The sequence below is a fragment of the Cryptotermes secundus genome, unplaced genomic scaffold (assembly GCF_002891405.2).
Source record: "Cryptotermes secundus unplaced genomic scaffold, Csec_1.0 scaffold49, whole genome shotgun sequence".
Classification (NCBI taxonomy): domain Eukaryota; kingdom Metazoa; phylum Arthropoda; class Insecta; order Blattodea; family Kalotermitidae; genus Cryptotermes; species Cryptotermes secundus.
Genome location: NW_019744106.1, coordinates 4,340,230 through 4,356,435, shown reverse-complemented (window position 1 = coordinate 4,356,435; position 16,206 = coordinate 4,340,230). Strand labels below are relative to the sequence as shown.

Sequence of the window (16,206 nt, the reverse complement as noted above, 5' to 3'; positions counted from 1 at the left end):
TGCACGCCCCCATACGTCCAAAACAACAATGGAAACCCTTCGGAAATTGAAATGGAACCTTCTGACGCATCTGCTGTACAGTCTCGATTTGGCCCCAAGTGCTTTCTACCTGTTCGGAAGGCTCAAATCAGACTTGCAAGGCATGTGGTTTGTGGACAACGACGCCGTCATCCAGACTGTTCGGGAGTGGATACGCCGCCAACCACAAGTCTTTTTTGGGGGGGCATCAGGATGCTTCCAGAAAGTTGGAAAATATGTGTTTTTTTTTAAACAGTCCTGGTCATATTTGAACCACCTTGTATATACAGTGGAACCTTCATCCATCATTCCCCCATTCATTGTTTTCCTGTATGTGCCATTGATTTTTTCTGGTCCCTGTAAATCATCCATATAAACAATGTGTAAATATATCATATGCATTGTTCCTCAAAGTGCCATTTTCCTGTGTCAGTCGCTCAGAATTCTTGGTCCTGGCCCACAGTATTCATGGAGTGACTGTTTCTGAGAAAGAAGTACTGAAGTAAAGTTATGTTTTTGAAACATGCAGTATCAGTGATCCATCCACACTATTGTTTCTGAGAAAAAGTAGTGAAATCACAGGCTGTTTTGAAATGTATAGAAGTGATAACTTGCCCTTACTGCCAAGTACCATTATAGCCTATATGCATCACTTCAGCTAAGTGAGGAAAGTTAAAAGAGTGGTGTGGGTGAAGGGGAGGCATCATTTATATGTAGCAAACTTCAGAACTATGTCTACACTTAACTATTATTGTCCAGCATAATTCATTTCACTTTGCCTTGTTGAGTTTGGCATTTTACAGAGTGTGATTAGTATTGTTATACGTGTTGTTATTTGTTAATATTGATTTCTTGTACATAATTCCAGTACATCAGAGCTTGACAGGGTCTTGCGCTCAAAAGCAAGTCAGGACACTTCACAAAAGACCGGAGATTGGTGAGATTTAGAAGCAGATCGATATAGCACCATTCATGCTTAAATCCACTGTTACAAAGAAAAGTCAAATTTGGGAACAAATAGTGTGAAAAGTGTTGTAACAGAAGGAAGATGGGAAGGAAATGTACTTTCCATGAGCTAGACATCGTCCTGCTGGCTTGGCATCTTCAAGCGCATGCATCAGATATTCCTGTTGATGGCAACGTATTACCTGAAAAGGCCAGGCAGATAGCTAATAGAATTGCAGATTAACAATTTTGCTGCATCATATGGATGGATTGATGGATGTAGTGTAGGTTCAAAGACTCATGGTCTAGTGCACAGAGAGCTAGCCAGAGAAAGTGCTGCCATCAGCAGTGAAAAAGGAACCTTTGGCTTGAGATGCTACGAATATTACTGGAAGGATATGGGCAATGGAACATTACAGCACAGATGAGATAGGCCTCTTCTATAATTGTCTCCAAGACTGAAAGGCCAGTCCTGGCACAGGAGAAAAAGTACCAAAGAGAGTGTAAGGGTGCTGCTGTGTGTGAACAGTGATGATACATAGATACATAGATGCCGACTGGATGGAAAATCGTTGAAACCATGTTATTTTGAAAGCATACTACCAAAATTGGAAGTGTGTATGACCACAGTCCTCTGGGTCCTCTGTGAGGCTGGAACCGTTCACAATGTCAGAAGGTCTAATGGATACCAATACTGGTCTACAAATAAATTATCCACCAGTAACGCACAAACAATACAGAGACACCAGATGACAATAAATGGGCCACATTCATGTATTATGGGCTAGAAACTGAAGTGATCACATATTTATTTCAAAATGCCCATTGCAAAATTGGCTATAAAACTGTCAGTGCCATTAAACACCATCTGAAATCTCATAGTGAAGAAGGAGATATATTCAACCAGAGTGGCAAACTAGATACATGTATGACAATTAGTTTCTGAGATATAAATTTTTCATCTTGGATACCTTTCATTCAGACACTCTGTATTTATCTTTGCACAAAAGGAATGGCCTGTTAAAAACCTGAACTGTTTGTTATAATTTATGATTGCTAGAATTTGATCCAGGCCAGGTATTATTGAGTATGTATGTCTTATTGTCTCTTGCAGGTATTTGCCAATATGAGTGGTCTTATAGTCATTACTGATGAAGGTTCGATTGAAAGCTGCAATCACCACTTCACACACATGATGTTTGGTTATCCGCAGTCTGAATTATTGGGACAGGTACAGTGATGAGTGTTTTGAGTTCTTAACAAGTTTCATCCTGTGGTTTCCTATCTTTTTCAGCTTGTCCTGATGTATTTGACCATTCTTTGATCATTGTATCCTCAGAACTTCATCACTCACTCTGCATGAAAATATTAATTTAGATAAACATCATTCAGTTCGCAATGAAAAACAAGGACCTCAAAATATTGTTGTTCCATTAAGCTTCAGGTTTTAAAATGCTGCACTAATAGTACTAATAGCTGAGGGCTGGAGAACGAAGGAATTGGGTTTCGATTTTCATCAGGGTCAAGAGATGTTTCTCTTGTCTACAGCATCCAGACTGGCTGTGGGGCTTACCCAGTCTCCCATCCAAAGGATATTAGATGCTCTTTCCCAGAGGGTAAAGTGGATGGGGCATGAACTTCACCATCCATCTCCATCTTCAGCTGAGGTTAAAAATGCTGGGAGATATACCCCCACTCACGTAGTATGTCCTCATAGCACGGTGGTCAATGAATTAAGCTCAGGGTCAATTGTAACTTTAACTTTACTGTTGAAATAGTATACATTTCATATACTTTTTTTGTATTCAGCACAGAATTACTGAGGTTTTGGACTTTTGCCCATCGTCTAGTATTCTAAAAACTAGAATAAAGTGTGAAAATCCTGTAATTCTGAGTATTATACACTGTTGTCAGAACCCTTTAGAATCTACTTTTGTATTCTGCTGTATTAGCATTAAAAATCAACTACAAAAATACAAAATGCATGAAGTACATAAGTTTATGTTTAGCTTACCTTTTATCATTATATTCTTATGCATGTGTTAATTATTAGACCTTCACTCTTGTCAGTATGTCAAATCAACCTTATGGGGGTAATAGTTGGGCTGAATGCAAAGGCGTGCTAAATGCTATGGACAGGGTTGCCTGAGTTCAGTTTTAAATGTAATAAAGAAAATATATTTACATGCACAACATGGACTATGTACGAGGTAGAGTTAGTAAATAGCTCACAGATGGAAGTAAAACAGCTGTAATGGGCATAATAGATTTTATATGTGTATCACTAGGTATCAGTACAGTCTAGCTTCATGACAGTCTAGGTATCAGATGCTCATGTTCAGGGGCTGGTTTCAGTAATAAAAAATGACTGCTTGAAGATTGTACTACTGAAGAGCACACTTTATGTTGTGCGTTTTTTATGGGCAGAAGGACTCAGTGCGAAGGATGTTCATCAAGAAATGTTTCCTGTTTCCTGTGGGAAGTGTTTGTCACATAAAGAGTTTTACAGCTGGTCAAGAAATGTAGCAAATGTTTCATTGATGCTGAATGGATTGAAATGGAGGTGCGGAAGTGGCTGAGACAACTGTCAAAAGACTTCCATGCTGTGGGTTTCAATGCACTGATAAAACAATGTGACAAGTGTATCAATGTTGGTGGAGGATATAGTGAGAAATAAATGTTTTTTCCAGGTTCGAATATCACATGTTTTATGTTTTATATTCATTTATGACCTATTTACTGACTGTCCCTTGTATATTACATGGCGAAGTGTCCAAATTCTTACGATCAGGTAAATATTGATTCATACATAGTCAGCTCTAGTATTGTTCTTCGTTAAGGGTAAAGGCTAAACAAGTATTAATAATACAGCTGGCTTATGAGCGGCAGTTTCTTCTTTAGAAATGTACAGCCACTGATATTTATAATACACTTGTGGCTTTAATAGAAACTAGAATTGCTACCTCTTCTCAGGCACCCAGATGTGTCTGTTCAGAACAAAAGTCCAGTGTTTTGGAGAATTTATTCAGTGATAAAGGAGGTAAGAAGGTCGCTGAACCATTGGTAACCCAAGATTTTTTCACGCATTACATGTTGAACAATCTGCCTTGCTTTTAGTGTCATGAAGACATCCTTATTGTTTGCTTATTTTGCTACAGAAAATTACTACCATTATACCGAACTTCTGCGAGGACTTGGAATACCTGGGCGATACTACTGTCACTGTCGCTCAGTTTGATTTAAACAAGACAGATGATGATAATGACAACAGTAATTATGATTCTGCCTTGGAGAACACAGAACAAGATGAATCTAGGAATAGTAGAAAGGAAACCGGAACTATTGAGCTGGAAAGGTCAAGCAAGATGGTGGAAAGTTTGGGAATGGAATTGTTGACTGATGGAGAACATACTGATGTTGTTAATGCAAACAATTCATTAGCATCAGTCAGTGAAATTGTGACTTCAATGAACAGATTGAATATTGGATATTTCAAGGACAGCACCAGGTAGGCATTTGACTAGCAAGCAGTTCCTTCATAAATGTTAGCTTTAAATGGGGTGGGGGATTAAGTGCCTTAGTGGGAACAGCCCTACAGAGTTTTTATTTTTGTGGTCATAACTATTTAATGCAGGCTGTATGAAAAATTATAATACAGTGAAGTCCTTGTCTAACGAATCTTTAGGGCAGCGATTTGCAACCTGTGTGACAAGAAGGGTCTGTAGGTGTGCCGCAGGAGTTTGGGGGAAGTTTGAAAAGAAGTGACAAAAATTGAGGAATAAAAAATTGTGAAAATCCATGATCAGTATTATTTTTAAAAATAACATTATGATTATAATTTTAGCTATTGAAGTATTAAACACAATCTTATAACGCTTTTTAACTATAAAATCCCTCCTTAAAAATGATGCTGTGCCTTGGAAATTTTAGTACCTTGTGTGGTGTGCCATAAGTTTAAAAAGGTTGAAAAAACTGCTCTAGGGAACGGGTTTTCTTATATTAAATCGGGGTTATGTAATATTTACCTCCAGCTGCTAATTCCAACCTTTTTGTTAATTGCAAGAATCTTCCTCTTTACAGACACCACAATGAACAAGAAACAAAATAAATATTATTGATGAAATTCAAAACTCATGCATGTCACTCATCAAAGATAATAGTTGAGTGACGACTGCTGGCAGGGAGAAAATGTGAATGTCCGTTTCAACCATGATCACACAATTGAGATCAGTTTATTGAGAAGATTGAAATTCGCTAAATACAGGACAGAATACATTGTTTGTATGGGACCATGATTTGCAGCACAAGAAATATTGATTAAATATGGGATTTCACTATATTATTTAAAGTGAGAATGATAAAATTATTAAATAGTCTCCACTTTCTTACAAATAAAACAAATTGTGCATTGTCTTTTGGAAATGCTGTTACAGTCAACTCTCGATTAACCGNTGACTTCCATCCCCACCATTAGCCCGGATAATCGAGAGTTGACTGTATTTGCTTAGTGGGGGGTGGTGTCCAACTGGGTCCACTTGGCACGGCGGCCACTGACTGGCCTATTGTACCTGCCCCAGGTGATTATGATGATAAAGAATTTGATGGAATGAAGACTGGCATGGGAAACCGAAGTACTTGGAGAAAACCTGCCCCAAAGCCACTTTGTCCACCACAAATCCCACTTGATCAGACCCAGGATTGTACCCAGGTCACCGTGGTGGGAAGACAGTGACTAACTGCTTGAGCTATGGCGCAGGCTTCGGAAATGCTGTTTATATTGTAATTTCATGTATCTACATATTTCTAAATTTCAATTTCCTTTTACTTACATTTCTCTCAGATGCTTCAGGTTAGTGTAAGGTGGTTGAACTTGTGGTAGCTTTACACCCACGTCTTTGTGTGATAATCCAAGAAGCAGTTTTTGTCCACAAATGAACCCACCTCACATTTCTGACACTTTACACTGACTTTTTGTGTTACCCTGTAAGCTGAACATACATGACACTGCAGTAGATTGCATGAAGTAGGCCAATGCATAATGATGCTAGAGTCTAGTCTGGTGACTTTTACTGACAACATTGCTGGCCTATCTAATGGTCTCTGTACACGTGGCTGTTGTCCAGCATGTGCCAGCACATTCTTCACTAGGGCAAGTTGAGATTCTCTATGTGTGATTTTCTTTCCACCACATGAAGAAAGAAGAATATAACTATTCAGAATAGGCAGCTCTAACAGATGGAAGAACAGTTTCTTCATCAATTTCCCTGTGTGACTGCTAGTTGAGTAGTTGGAAATATTCATCCACAACATGTGCCTGTATAAAATTCCCCTTTTCATCTCAGAAGTTAACTTCTGCTAGTGGGCTGTGAATATTGATCAACATCTGAATATCTGTTTTGGACCTCCATACCACTGCTGCCAAGTCACTCCTCATTTGCGCTCGAATGTCAACCCATTTCAGTTTCATTTTCTTTTGTCTGAGCTTCTGTGGCATGCCCTTCCTACTTAGTCTGACAGTCCCTCAGTTATTTCTTTTTCTTTGTCAAGATGTTTAATAAAACACGAGAGGAGAAGAAATTGTCCATACAATTTGTGACTTCTTCCCTCTACTTTCTTAATGAGTTCTATCACTGTAGCATGTGTAGTTTACAAGCCTTATATTATTTGTCCTCCAAGTGCACTTACATGTTGTAACAAATTTATGCTTTTACAATTTTGCAAGTAATTAATTGAATGCACATGATAGGTCTTCATAGAAGCTGTCCTTGATATCATGATTTTCATCCTCCATTGTTGCATGAACATTCAGAACAGTGATATCATACCAGCTACTTGTCATTATTATTTATGACATACTATAACTAGCAAACTCTACCCAGTTAACTGTTGAAATGATTCTCTTATGTACAAGAAATCCTGCCCCTAATTCATGATTCTCATTCTTTTTTCTATAATGTATTGTCATGTGTATCCTGGTAACATGACAGTAAATAATGGGTTCTAGATTTGATAACTCAATTTATTGGATAATTTCACACATTATAATTATAATTTGTTATTACACTTTCAAGATTGCTGTATCTGTGACACACAAACAATTATAACGCTCTCAAGGTTAACATATCAACTATTGAACTTTCTTGAATGACGTCTTCCTGACGAATCCTCAGTTCCTCCAGCATATGACTGCTGAACTGAACTGAACTCTTCTTATATAGGATTGGTACGGACCACCCACAGAAAACATCATTTACTTGGCAGTGTATATCATATATTGTCAACTGTGTCAACCCATGCATTGCCTAGCAATGGATGCCCTATTGTTGTACATTCATTGCTGTGGTATGTATTTACCTGTCTGTTACCTAGCAATTGACTCCCTTCTGTTGCTGGATGCACATTGGTTGGGACATGTTTACCTGTTCGTCTCCTAGAAATGGGCCAGTCTGTCACAGTATAATTGCGTGCTCATTCAGTGCCACCCCTGTCCCATCTAAATTATTCTAGGGGAAAATTGGGATTCTGGAGAAAATTCTTGTTTTTGTCTTGGTTCTTGAAAGTTTTCCAAATTCTTATTTTATTTCTTCCCATACTAAGCAAATCATTCTTACACATGTCTAATATACTTACTTACTTACTCATGGAGCTGAGCCCTTCTTGAGGAACGGCCAATTCTGCAGCTCCTCAAGAATTTTCCAGCATTTTATGGAACCCATAGGTTCATTACCATGTTCACAAGAGCCCTCCACTGGCCCCTATCCCAAGCCAGACCAATCCAATCCATACCATCCCATCTTATCTCTCTAAGATCCATTTTAATATTGTCCACCCACCTACGCCTTGGTCTTCCCTGTAGTCTCTTCTGGCTTTCCCACCCATATCCTATATGCATTCCTCGTCTCCCCCATTCATGCTACATGCCCTGCCCACCTCAACGTCCTTGACATGATCATTCAAATTATACTTTGAGAAGAGTGCAAGTTATGAAGCTCCTCATTATGCAGTTTTCTCCAACCGCCTGTCACTTCATCTCTCTTCGCTCCAAATATTCTCCTCAACACCCTGTTCTCACATGCCTAATAAATTATGAAATTTAAAATATTGTTCTCAGCAGTTTGTTCTCCATTTTTGTTCTCTCTAGTGTAAGGTGAATTTTCAATTTCATTAGTTTCATGCTTATTGATATATATTTTTACCTGTCAGCTGTAAGGAGACATGCCCTACCTTGCCTTCACAGTCTGTTTTTCTTTCAATTTACAGCATTAATTTGTCTTCATACAATTGTGATGCATCAGTGAAGCAGTGCTCCATCTTCAGTTCATCGTATCTTGGGGAAGAGGATTCACCTTCTCAACATAACGGCCACAGCATTGCAAAAACTTTACCTCCTATGACACTAAATATTGTGGCTGGTAATTCAGTAATGGATATAGAAAATGGCAGCGAGAATGGAGAATTAACACCAATTGTGTCACCACGAAATGACTTTGTTGATTATGATGATAATTTTGAAACTGCTTCAGATGGTGAAGATGAAGATGATGGCGATGATGACGACAGTATAGAAGTTATTAAGGAAGACCAAGATGATGTTTCTGTTAATCAACAGAACAGTAATAAGCCAGAAAGTATAAAAGTACCTTTAAACTCATTTTCTGGAGAAAATTTGAAGGACTCTAGAAAAGGAATTGATGTGGTTGTTGAAGTGGTTGAAGTTGTCCATGATAAATCAGATGCAGATTTTTCTGACAAAGAAAACGAATTAAAAAGACACTGTGAAGGAAATGTAAAAGAAAGAAGTTCTGAAGCTGATGTTAAATATTATGAATGGAAAGAAGCAGAATCTTTAGGCATTATTAAATTTGATGGTCCAGACGAATTGAGTATAATTTCAGATTCAGCTGACCCTGTTAATGAAGATAATTTGGATCACACAGGTGAAGTCATGCTTGTGACCTCTACTCCTGCAGCTGGGAAGCGAATGACAAGGAAAAGAGTTTCAAGGGATTTGGATGATAAAAGTGAAGCAGGGACACTGAAGAAATTTGTGGATGGAAGTTATGTTGGATTTGGAAAACATCGTGATGGCTCCAACTTAGGTAAGATAAGATTTACTTTCCTTTTTAGTCTGGTGTAATATTTTCACAATTTTTGGCTTACTTTCCTTATTTGATGAGATGTGACAGACTTACCATATCATAATATTCATCTGTTTCAAGGAACTGTTGAATGAAAATTTTGCATGAATATGATTCTATCATCATAACTTTTATTTTAATGTCAGTGATAGTAACAACATGACAACTTTGGAACCACTGAGATGTGAGCAAGATTTGCCCCCCTTACCATTTTTTAACTTCATTTTTTTACATAAAATTATGAAATTTGAACACAAGACTATAAATTGTTACGTTGTGAATTTTGAGTCTTTATCAGTAGAGTAGTTGTACACAAATAAAGATAAAATAACTTATATGCTGTGAACACAGTCAACTTGTCATCAGATGAACCAAGTTTACTTGACATGGTCACCCTCAGTAATTTATTTTTGACTGCTAGTTTTGAAAATGCTTTCTCAGACAGAGCCCTTAATCACACTTCCAGCAGTACTTTGTTTCAAAATCCTTTGCAGCTTTTCCTATTCAGTGTACATACAAGTACACATTGCAGGTTCACTGATATTGCCCATCTCTTTCATCTGTGTTTCCAGAATTCTATGTGGAAAATTTCCTGGATGTTGCTGGCAAAGGAACGCCCCCCCAACTCAGCCTCTTCTTCTTCTTCTCCTCCTCCTCCCCCTCCTCCTCCCCTCCTTCTTCTCCTCCCCCTCCTTCTTCTCCTTCCCTTTCTCCTCCTCCTCCTTATTCCTCTTCTTCTCCTCCTCTCCTTCCCCTTCTCCCCCTCCTTTTTCTTCTCCTTCTCCTCCTCCCTCTTCTTCTCCTCCTCCTCCTTCTCCTTCTTCTTCTTCTTCTTCTTCTTTGTTGTAAATGCTCATTTTGGCATTACTGTGCCCTCTTACATATGCAGAAATGGTTGAAGAGTTTTAGGATAGAAAACCATTGACTTACATACAAAGTGTGTATCTTATTCTTGCCTTGCCTAAATGACCAATTGACAGCACTGAAGTCAGTACTGTGTTCCGTGTCAGTAGGGTGTGTGCCAACATATATTGCAGTATTATGTACATAGCTTTTTCTTTCTTGCTTCATACATTTCAGAAATCATGATTCTGTATTTGTGAGGTTTCCTCTTCTTGTACACCTGGAAGAACATGCTTCCTTGAAATGCATGGATTGCATTGATAGTGGTGAGTTCTTTCTCAGGTCATGTCATGAGACATGTAAACAGATGTTCCATAGGTCATTTGTGGACTATTGGTCTTTTGCTCCAATAATTATACAGACAGCTTGCCTAACATGGCCATGAATGACAATTGAACCAGACACTTTTGGTTCTCATTCTGCTACAGGCTTCCACTAGGCAAATACAGACTTTTATTGTCAGAGGTTTACCTTGCTCCTTCTTGTTTATCTGTTGGTTGCATACAAGTTGATTTAATCCTGTTTAATTATGAAAATTTAATCATCAAAGAATTCTGAAAATTTTATCTGGTAAGCTGTCCTCTGTAATGGAATAATTTTTATTTTTCTCTTACTGAGAGCTGACTGTAAACGACCTTCACTGGTCCCTATAAACCTTTGGTGCGGACCTACAGAAAATGAGTCATGTGATTCCTAGCCAGTGACTTCATTGGTGTGCTGGCTGTTGCCTAGCAGCGAGCAATAACATTCGTCCACTGAGACACATCTTCCATTGTTGCATTTTGACTGTGTTTACTGAGCTGTTGCCTAGAATCACTTTGATCAAATCCATTACAGTATGTAGATTGATAACATTGAGAAGATGGTGGTTGGGTGTTTGGTTGGTTTCTGTTGCTGGATTTTGACAAATAAGTCATTTATGCTCTTTAACCTCAACTGGTTGCCACATTTATAACTCATTTTCTATTCAGACATCACTTGGGCAAGTTGCATTATCCAGTTGGCCAGCATGCTTCACTTGCGTTGGGTAATTTGAAGTTGTCCCCACTCGTCTCTTTCTTTACAGTTGTGTGACCGCAGTGGAATCTAGAAGCAGAGAAAGAAGCTTCTTGGGCAACACAAAATTATACTTAATTTTGCTTTCACTCATCTCTTATCATGAGTGGAAGGTTCTTTTACAAGGGAGAGTCAGTAAATACTTCACAAATGGTTATGTAACCTAAAACATGTGATATTTGAACCTGGAAAACACGTTTATTTCTCGACATATCCTCAAGCAACATTGATACACTTATTCCACTGCTTTACCAGTGCATTGAAACCCACAGCATAGAAGTCTTTTGACCGTTGTCTCAGCCGCTTCTGCACCTGTTTCAACCTCTTCGTCATCAGTAAAACTCAGCTGTGAACCGCTTTACATGACAAACACTTCCCACCATATCAGGAAACATTTCTTTATATTGTGGAAAATAATTATTGTAAATACAAAAAGGACATAGGCAATGCCCATCCAGCCTACTGTAGCACATTCCTATATACATCTTATTCTATTACAGCAGTCACCCTGTGATTCTTAATATAGATCTTAACTTAAATCTGAGAGTATACTGTTAATAAACTGTACAATTACTTCTTTTACTTTCGCTACCTAGATTTCAGTGAAGCTGGACTGTGCTGCTACCTAGTGATGCACACAGAAAACGCACTATGTCCATTACAGCTGTTTTACTTCGATTTGTGACCTATTTACTGACTCCCTCATACATGTGGTCAGTGTATGATGTGGGACCCCCTGCTTTAGTCCCCTGTGAAGGAAGTTGTGCTCTGGATTTTTATTGCCTTTAAAAATCCATCAGCCTTGGCCGGGCTTGAACTGTGAACCTTGGGTCCAATGGTGAGCACTGAGGCAGCCAAAAGATTTAAGGAAGTAGAGAGACTGAAGTGTAAGTGAACTTGTCCAGTTGCAGGAGAACTGATTAGTACCATGACTCTCAGTATGTGTATGAGGAGTTAATGGAATGTATGATTTTTCTTCAGATATTGTGTATAGAGTACGTGGTGTGGTGCTGTCTTGTGGAAGATGTGTGTACTGTGTGTGGGTGTCAAGAGATCCAGAAGAGATGGGGGAAGGCGGTCGGTACTGTGGTGGAAACCTTACACTAACATCCAGTTTCAACAGCACTGTAGATAACTCACTGGGACAGGTAAAACTTTTGTCACGTATTCCATTTAACTGATACCAACATGATATGAAGACATGCTGACATGCTATCTAGCCACGTGTGAGAATGGCTTTTTAAGTTTGAGAAGAGATGTAGATGAGAATCTGCAAAATTTTCAGGTGTCAAGATGAGAACAAGATTTTTTATTAGTATTATTTTTCTCCTTGTGCTGTGATAGCTTATCATTTAAGCATCACTAAGCATTACTGGGTTTTCGGACAGGTCCACACCACCCATCCCAGAATTGCAATCAATGACTACTTTGGGTTTCTCCATGTCTTGCCCTCAAGCCCTAGTTTGAACCATTTTGTCATTGTCATCATGAGTGGTACTTGTGAGGCAAATATCTTTTAGTTTTCCAATTCATTATATTATTCTGACCTTACCGCCATCTGTGAGCCGATTGTCTAGATAATGTGGGACCCTCAACGTCTCACAACCCTATGGGACTTCACAGCCTGTTACAGGGATAGCTTTACTTTTTTTTATATTATTCTGTCTTGGTAGACTTGAACATGTTCTCCCTTTTTCAGTTTTGTGCTCTTTTATCTCAGCAGGAACACCCTTCCTGTTTTGACGCAAGGTTCCCTTAGTGTTAGTCTGTTTGCTGTACAGCTTATGGAATAGATCTGGCCTTGAAAACCAATTGTCCATGATTACACAGTATCCCTGATTCAATACAGGAGCCATTAGTTGTAGAACTACTTTTGAGTCATATGGTTTATTTTTTAGGGACTTGTCAAAAATGGTATCCTGCCCAATGTAAATAATGAAGTTCCATACATAACCAGATTTGGCTTCACACAATTCAAATGATTTTATACCAAATTTAGCATGTTTTGAAGGAATGTATGTGTTTCACAACAAACGTCCCTTCCACATCATCAAAGACTCATCTACTGACAAATCACACTGGTGTATATATAAAAAAAAAGTAAAAAGTTAAGGTATCCCTGTAACAGGTCATGGAGGCCCATAGGGTTATGAGATGTTGAGGTTCCCACATTTTCTAGACAGTTGGCTCATAGATGGCGGCAAGGTTGTCAGCTCTACGCACCGGCTGCCCTTTACTCCCAAGTATATTCCTGGTACTCATTTCTGTTAGAGACTGAGTTAACCCCAGGGCCATAGTGCAGCTGGAAGGATTAGGTTAATTGAAAAAAATCCAATGACCTCATCGGGACTTGAACCTGCGACCTTCTGGCTTGTAGCATAATGCCACAACCAACTACACTACCGTGTGCCCCCTCCTAATTTCGGCATTTAGGTGATCCAGTATGGGTTTGAGTCTACAGTTTTTTGGAGCTGCAAGTGGCCTCATTGTAACTTTTGTTGTCAACATCATGAAGGAACTTGAGCAGAAGGTGAAACCTCCTCTCACTGAACAGGTCCAAAAAGTGGGTGTTTCCAGAATTTTCTGCTGGGAATAGTAGCCCTTGTTATCTGGTTTCCGGTGGAGTCCTTGTAACAGAAAGAGTGTCAGCAACTTGATTGTTTAATTTCTGTTTCCTTCCAGTGATGGGCCCTAGATTTTAGTTTTAGATTAGGCATATTTCCTAAAAAATGTTTGGTATATCTGTATGTTTCTCTGGCTGTTACTTCCACAGTTTCTGGTGTACAAAACAACTCAAAATATTTCAAGGGGTTGATGGGGGTCTTCTAAATCAACATTTATGCTAGGCTTTTCAGTAAATGGAAAACCTGGTTGGTCAGCACCTGACTTTGCCCATATGCTGTACTGCATGCTACTGTTGTCAGACATTTTCTTCTTCATCAAAGCTTACACTCTGTTCAGCACATGATTAAATTTTCACATTTATTTCACTGTCACTAGTATATGCACTCAGAAATATCACTTACTTACTTACGTACTTACTTACTTACTTACTCATGGAGCTGAGCCTTTCTTGAGGAGCCACCAATTCTGCAGCTACTCAAGAATTTCCCAGCATTTTATGGAACCTGAAGGTTCATCACCGTGTTCACAAGAGCCCTCCACTGGTCCCTATCCTGAGCCAGATCTATGCAATCCATACCATCCCATCCTATCTCTCTTAAGATCCATTCTAATATTGTCCACCCACCTATGCCTTGGTCTTCCCTGTGGTCTCTTTCCGTCTGGCTTTCCCACCAATATCCTATACGCATTCCTTGTCTCCCCCATTCGTGCTACATGACCTGCCCACCTCATCCTCCTTGACTTGATCATTCTAATTATACTTGAAGAAGAGTACAAGTTATGAAGCTCCTCATTATGCAGTTTTCTCCAACCTCCTATGACTTCATCTCTGTTTGGTCCAAATATTCTCCTCAACACCCTGTTCTCAAATACTCTCAGTCTATGTTCCTCCCTTAATGTCAGAGACCAAATTTCACACCCATACAGAACCACAGGCAAAATTATGGTTTTGGTGGGTCCCTGTCACCACGGCATGGCGCGTCCTCAGGTTGCGGATGGAGGAGACGCCCTCCAGTTTTGGAAGGAAGCTGTGAATATATTGAATAAGCAGTCGCGGACAGCCGACAAGGGGTGGCCCTCCAGCTTGGGGTGAGCTTGGGGCTAACAACTCCTCGCCGTAAAAAATCAGTATGTTACGAAAATGAACACAAAGCCTCAGAAATATCACTATATAAATTATCTTGCAACAGTTTATGTAATACCTCCTCATCACTCACACAGATTACACACAACAGATTCCTTTCCAGAGTGTGTACAATTTTTTATTTATAGGCAATTCGCTCGTGTGCTCAGAGCAATGTGATTCCACAGCAGCCAAGCACTCGACCAGGATCTGTGTCAGTATTAAGTCAATGCGATGATGATCAGACCTGTGGAAACTATGGAGAACATTACACAACTCTTCAGCAGATAGGCAAAGGGGCATTTGGGTATGTGAAGATGGCATTCCGTAATGAAGATGGATTATTGGTAGGTATCTTTTCTGAATAAAAATATGATTGGGTTCTCATGGGTCAAACATTCTTTTTTCAATATTAATGAAGTAGCATGCTCATGACAGTTGGATAGGCATAGGAAAACAATAATATTCTTTTTTTTAAGCTTTGTATGTATTTTATTTTTAAGATTATATGTTGATCTTGTTTTCAGGTGATAACAAAGTTCATTCAGAAGCAGAAAGTTCATCAGCAGTCATGGGTTGATGATCCAACACTAGGAAGAAAAGTTCCACTTGAAATTAGTCTTTTGACCACCCTAAAACACCCCAATATTGTAAGTATTAGAATTTCTCTTTGAAGATCTACCATACATCAGTGTCTGAATCATTACTTTGTAAATAACTTGGAACATTTGGAGTTTGAGCATGTCATTTTAGTTGGCTTTAAGTGTAGACTGTTGACCTTTTCAAGACCAGCCCTTAATATACATGTGCCTTATCTAGCATGTCCACAGGGCCAGCCCACTTTCCAGTTTTTTTTCTTTGCACCATTGCTGAAATGCTATTTTTATATGTCTTTTGTACTTTAGAATTTTTACGCATCCTGAACTTACACAGTAAGTAAGCCATTTTCTCCAGGCACACAGGCACAGCCAAGAGAATGACAAGAAAAACAACGGTGGTTTAGTTGTATTTGCTAAAAATAAATTGGGTCTAGAAGGTAAGTGAATGCTTGAAAAATATGAAAAATGTGAAGGTAAAAAATGGAACTAACATACTCACATTTACAGTTTGGGGCTATGTATAGATTATTTGGCCTGATATCGAAGAATTTGTAATCGCCCTGAGTGTGTTAGTTTATAATTCTTACTTCCTGAAAGATTCGCCACAAGGAATATGGTAAAACACATTAATCAGTTTAAGTGAGAACAACCTGTTGAAACAAAGTATTAAGGCACTGATACTGTTGGTTATATTTGCTACTTTTAATGTTGTGAAATAATGTGGATGAGAAAGGGTGTGGAGCTTGATTCTAGACAGGAACAGGGATTTTGTCTCTTTGCCACGATATCCAGACAAACT

General features: G+C 38.8%; 1 protein-coding gene across 1 annotated transcript in view; it reads left to right on the top strand.

The window, feature by feature from the left end:
• Window positions 1-16,206, top strand: part of LOC111874357 (PAS domain-containing serine/threonine-protein kinase) — a 60,904-nt gene that overhangs the window by 29,573 nt on the left and 15,125 nt on the right. Inside the window, exons 9-15 of the mRNA XM_023869800.2 lie at window positions 2,078-2,194; window positions 4,122-4,471; window positions 5,804-5,812; window positions 8,224-9,062; window positions 12,042-12,208; window positions 14,958-15,155; window positions 15,336-15,458. Coding sequence (XP_023725568.1) covers window positions 2,078-2,194; window positions 4,122-4,471; window positions 5,804-5,812; window positions 8,224-9,062; window positions 12,042-12,208; window positions 14,958-15,155; window positions 15,336-15,458 — 1,803 coding nt within the window. The remainder of the gene's footprint in view (window positions 1-2,077; window positions 2,195-4,121; window positions 4,472-5,803; window positions 5,813-8,223; window positions 9,063-12,041; window positions 12,209-14,957; window positions 15,156-15,335; window positions 15,459-16,206) is intronic.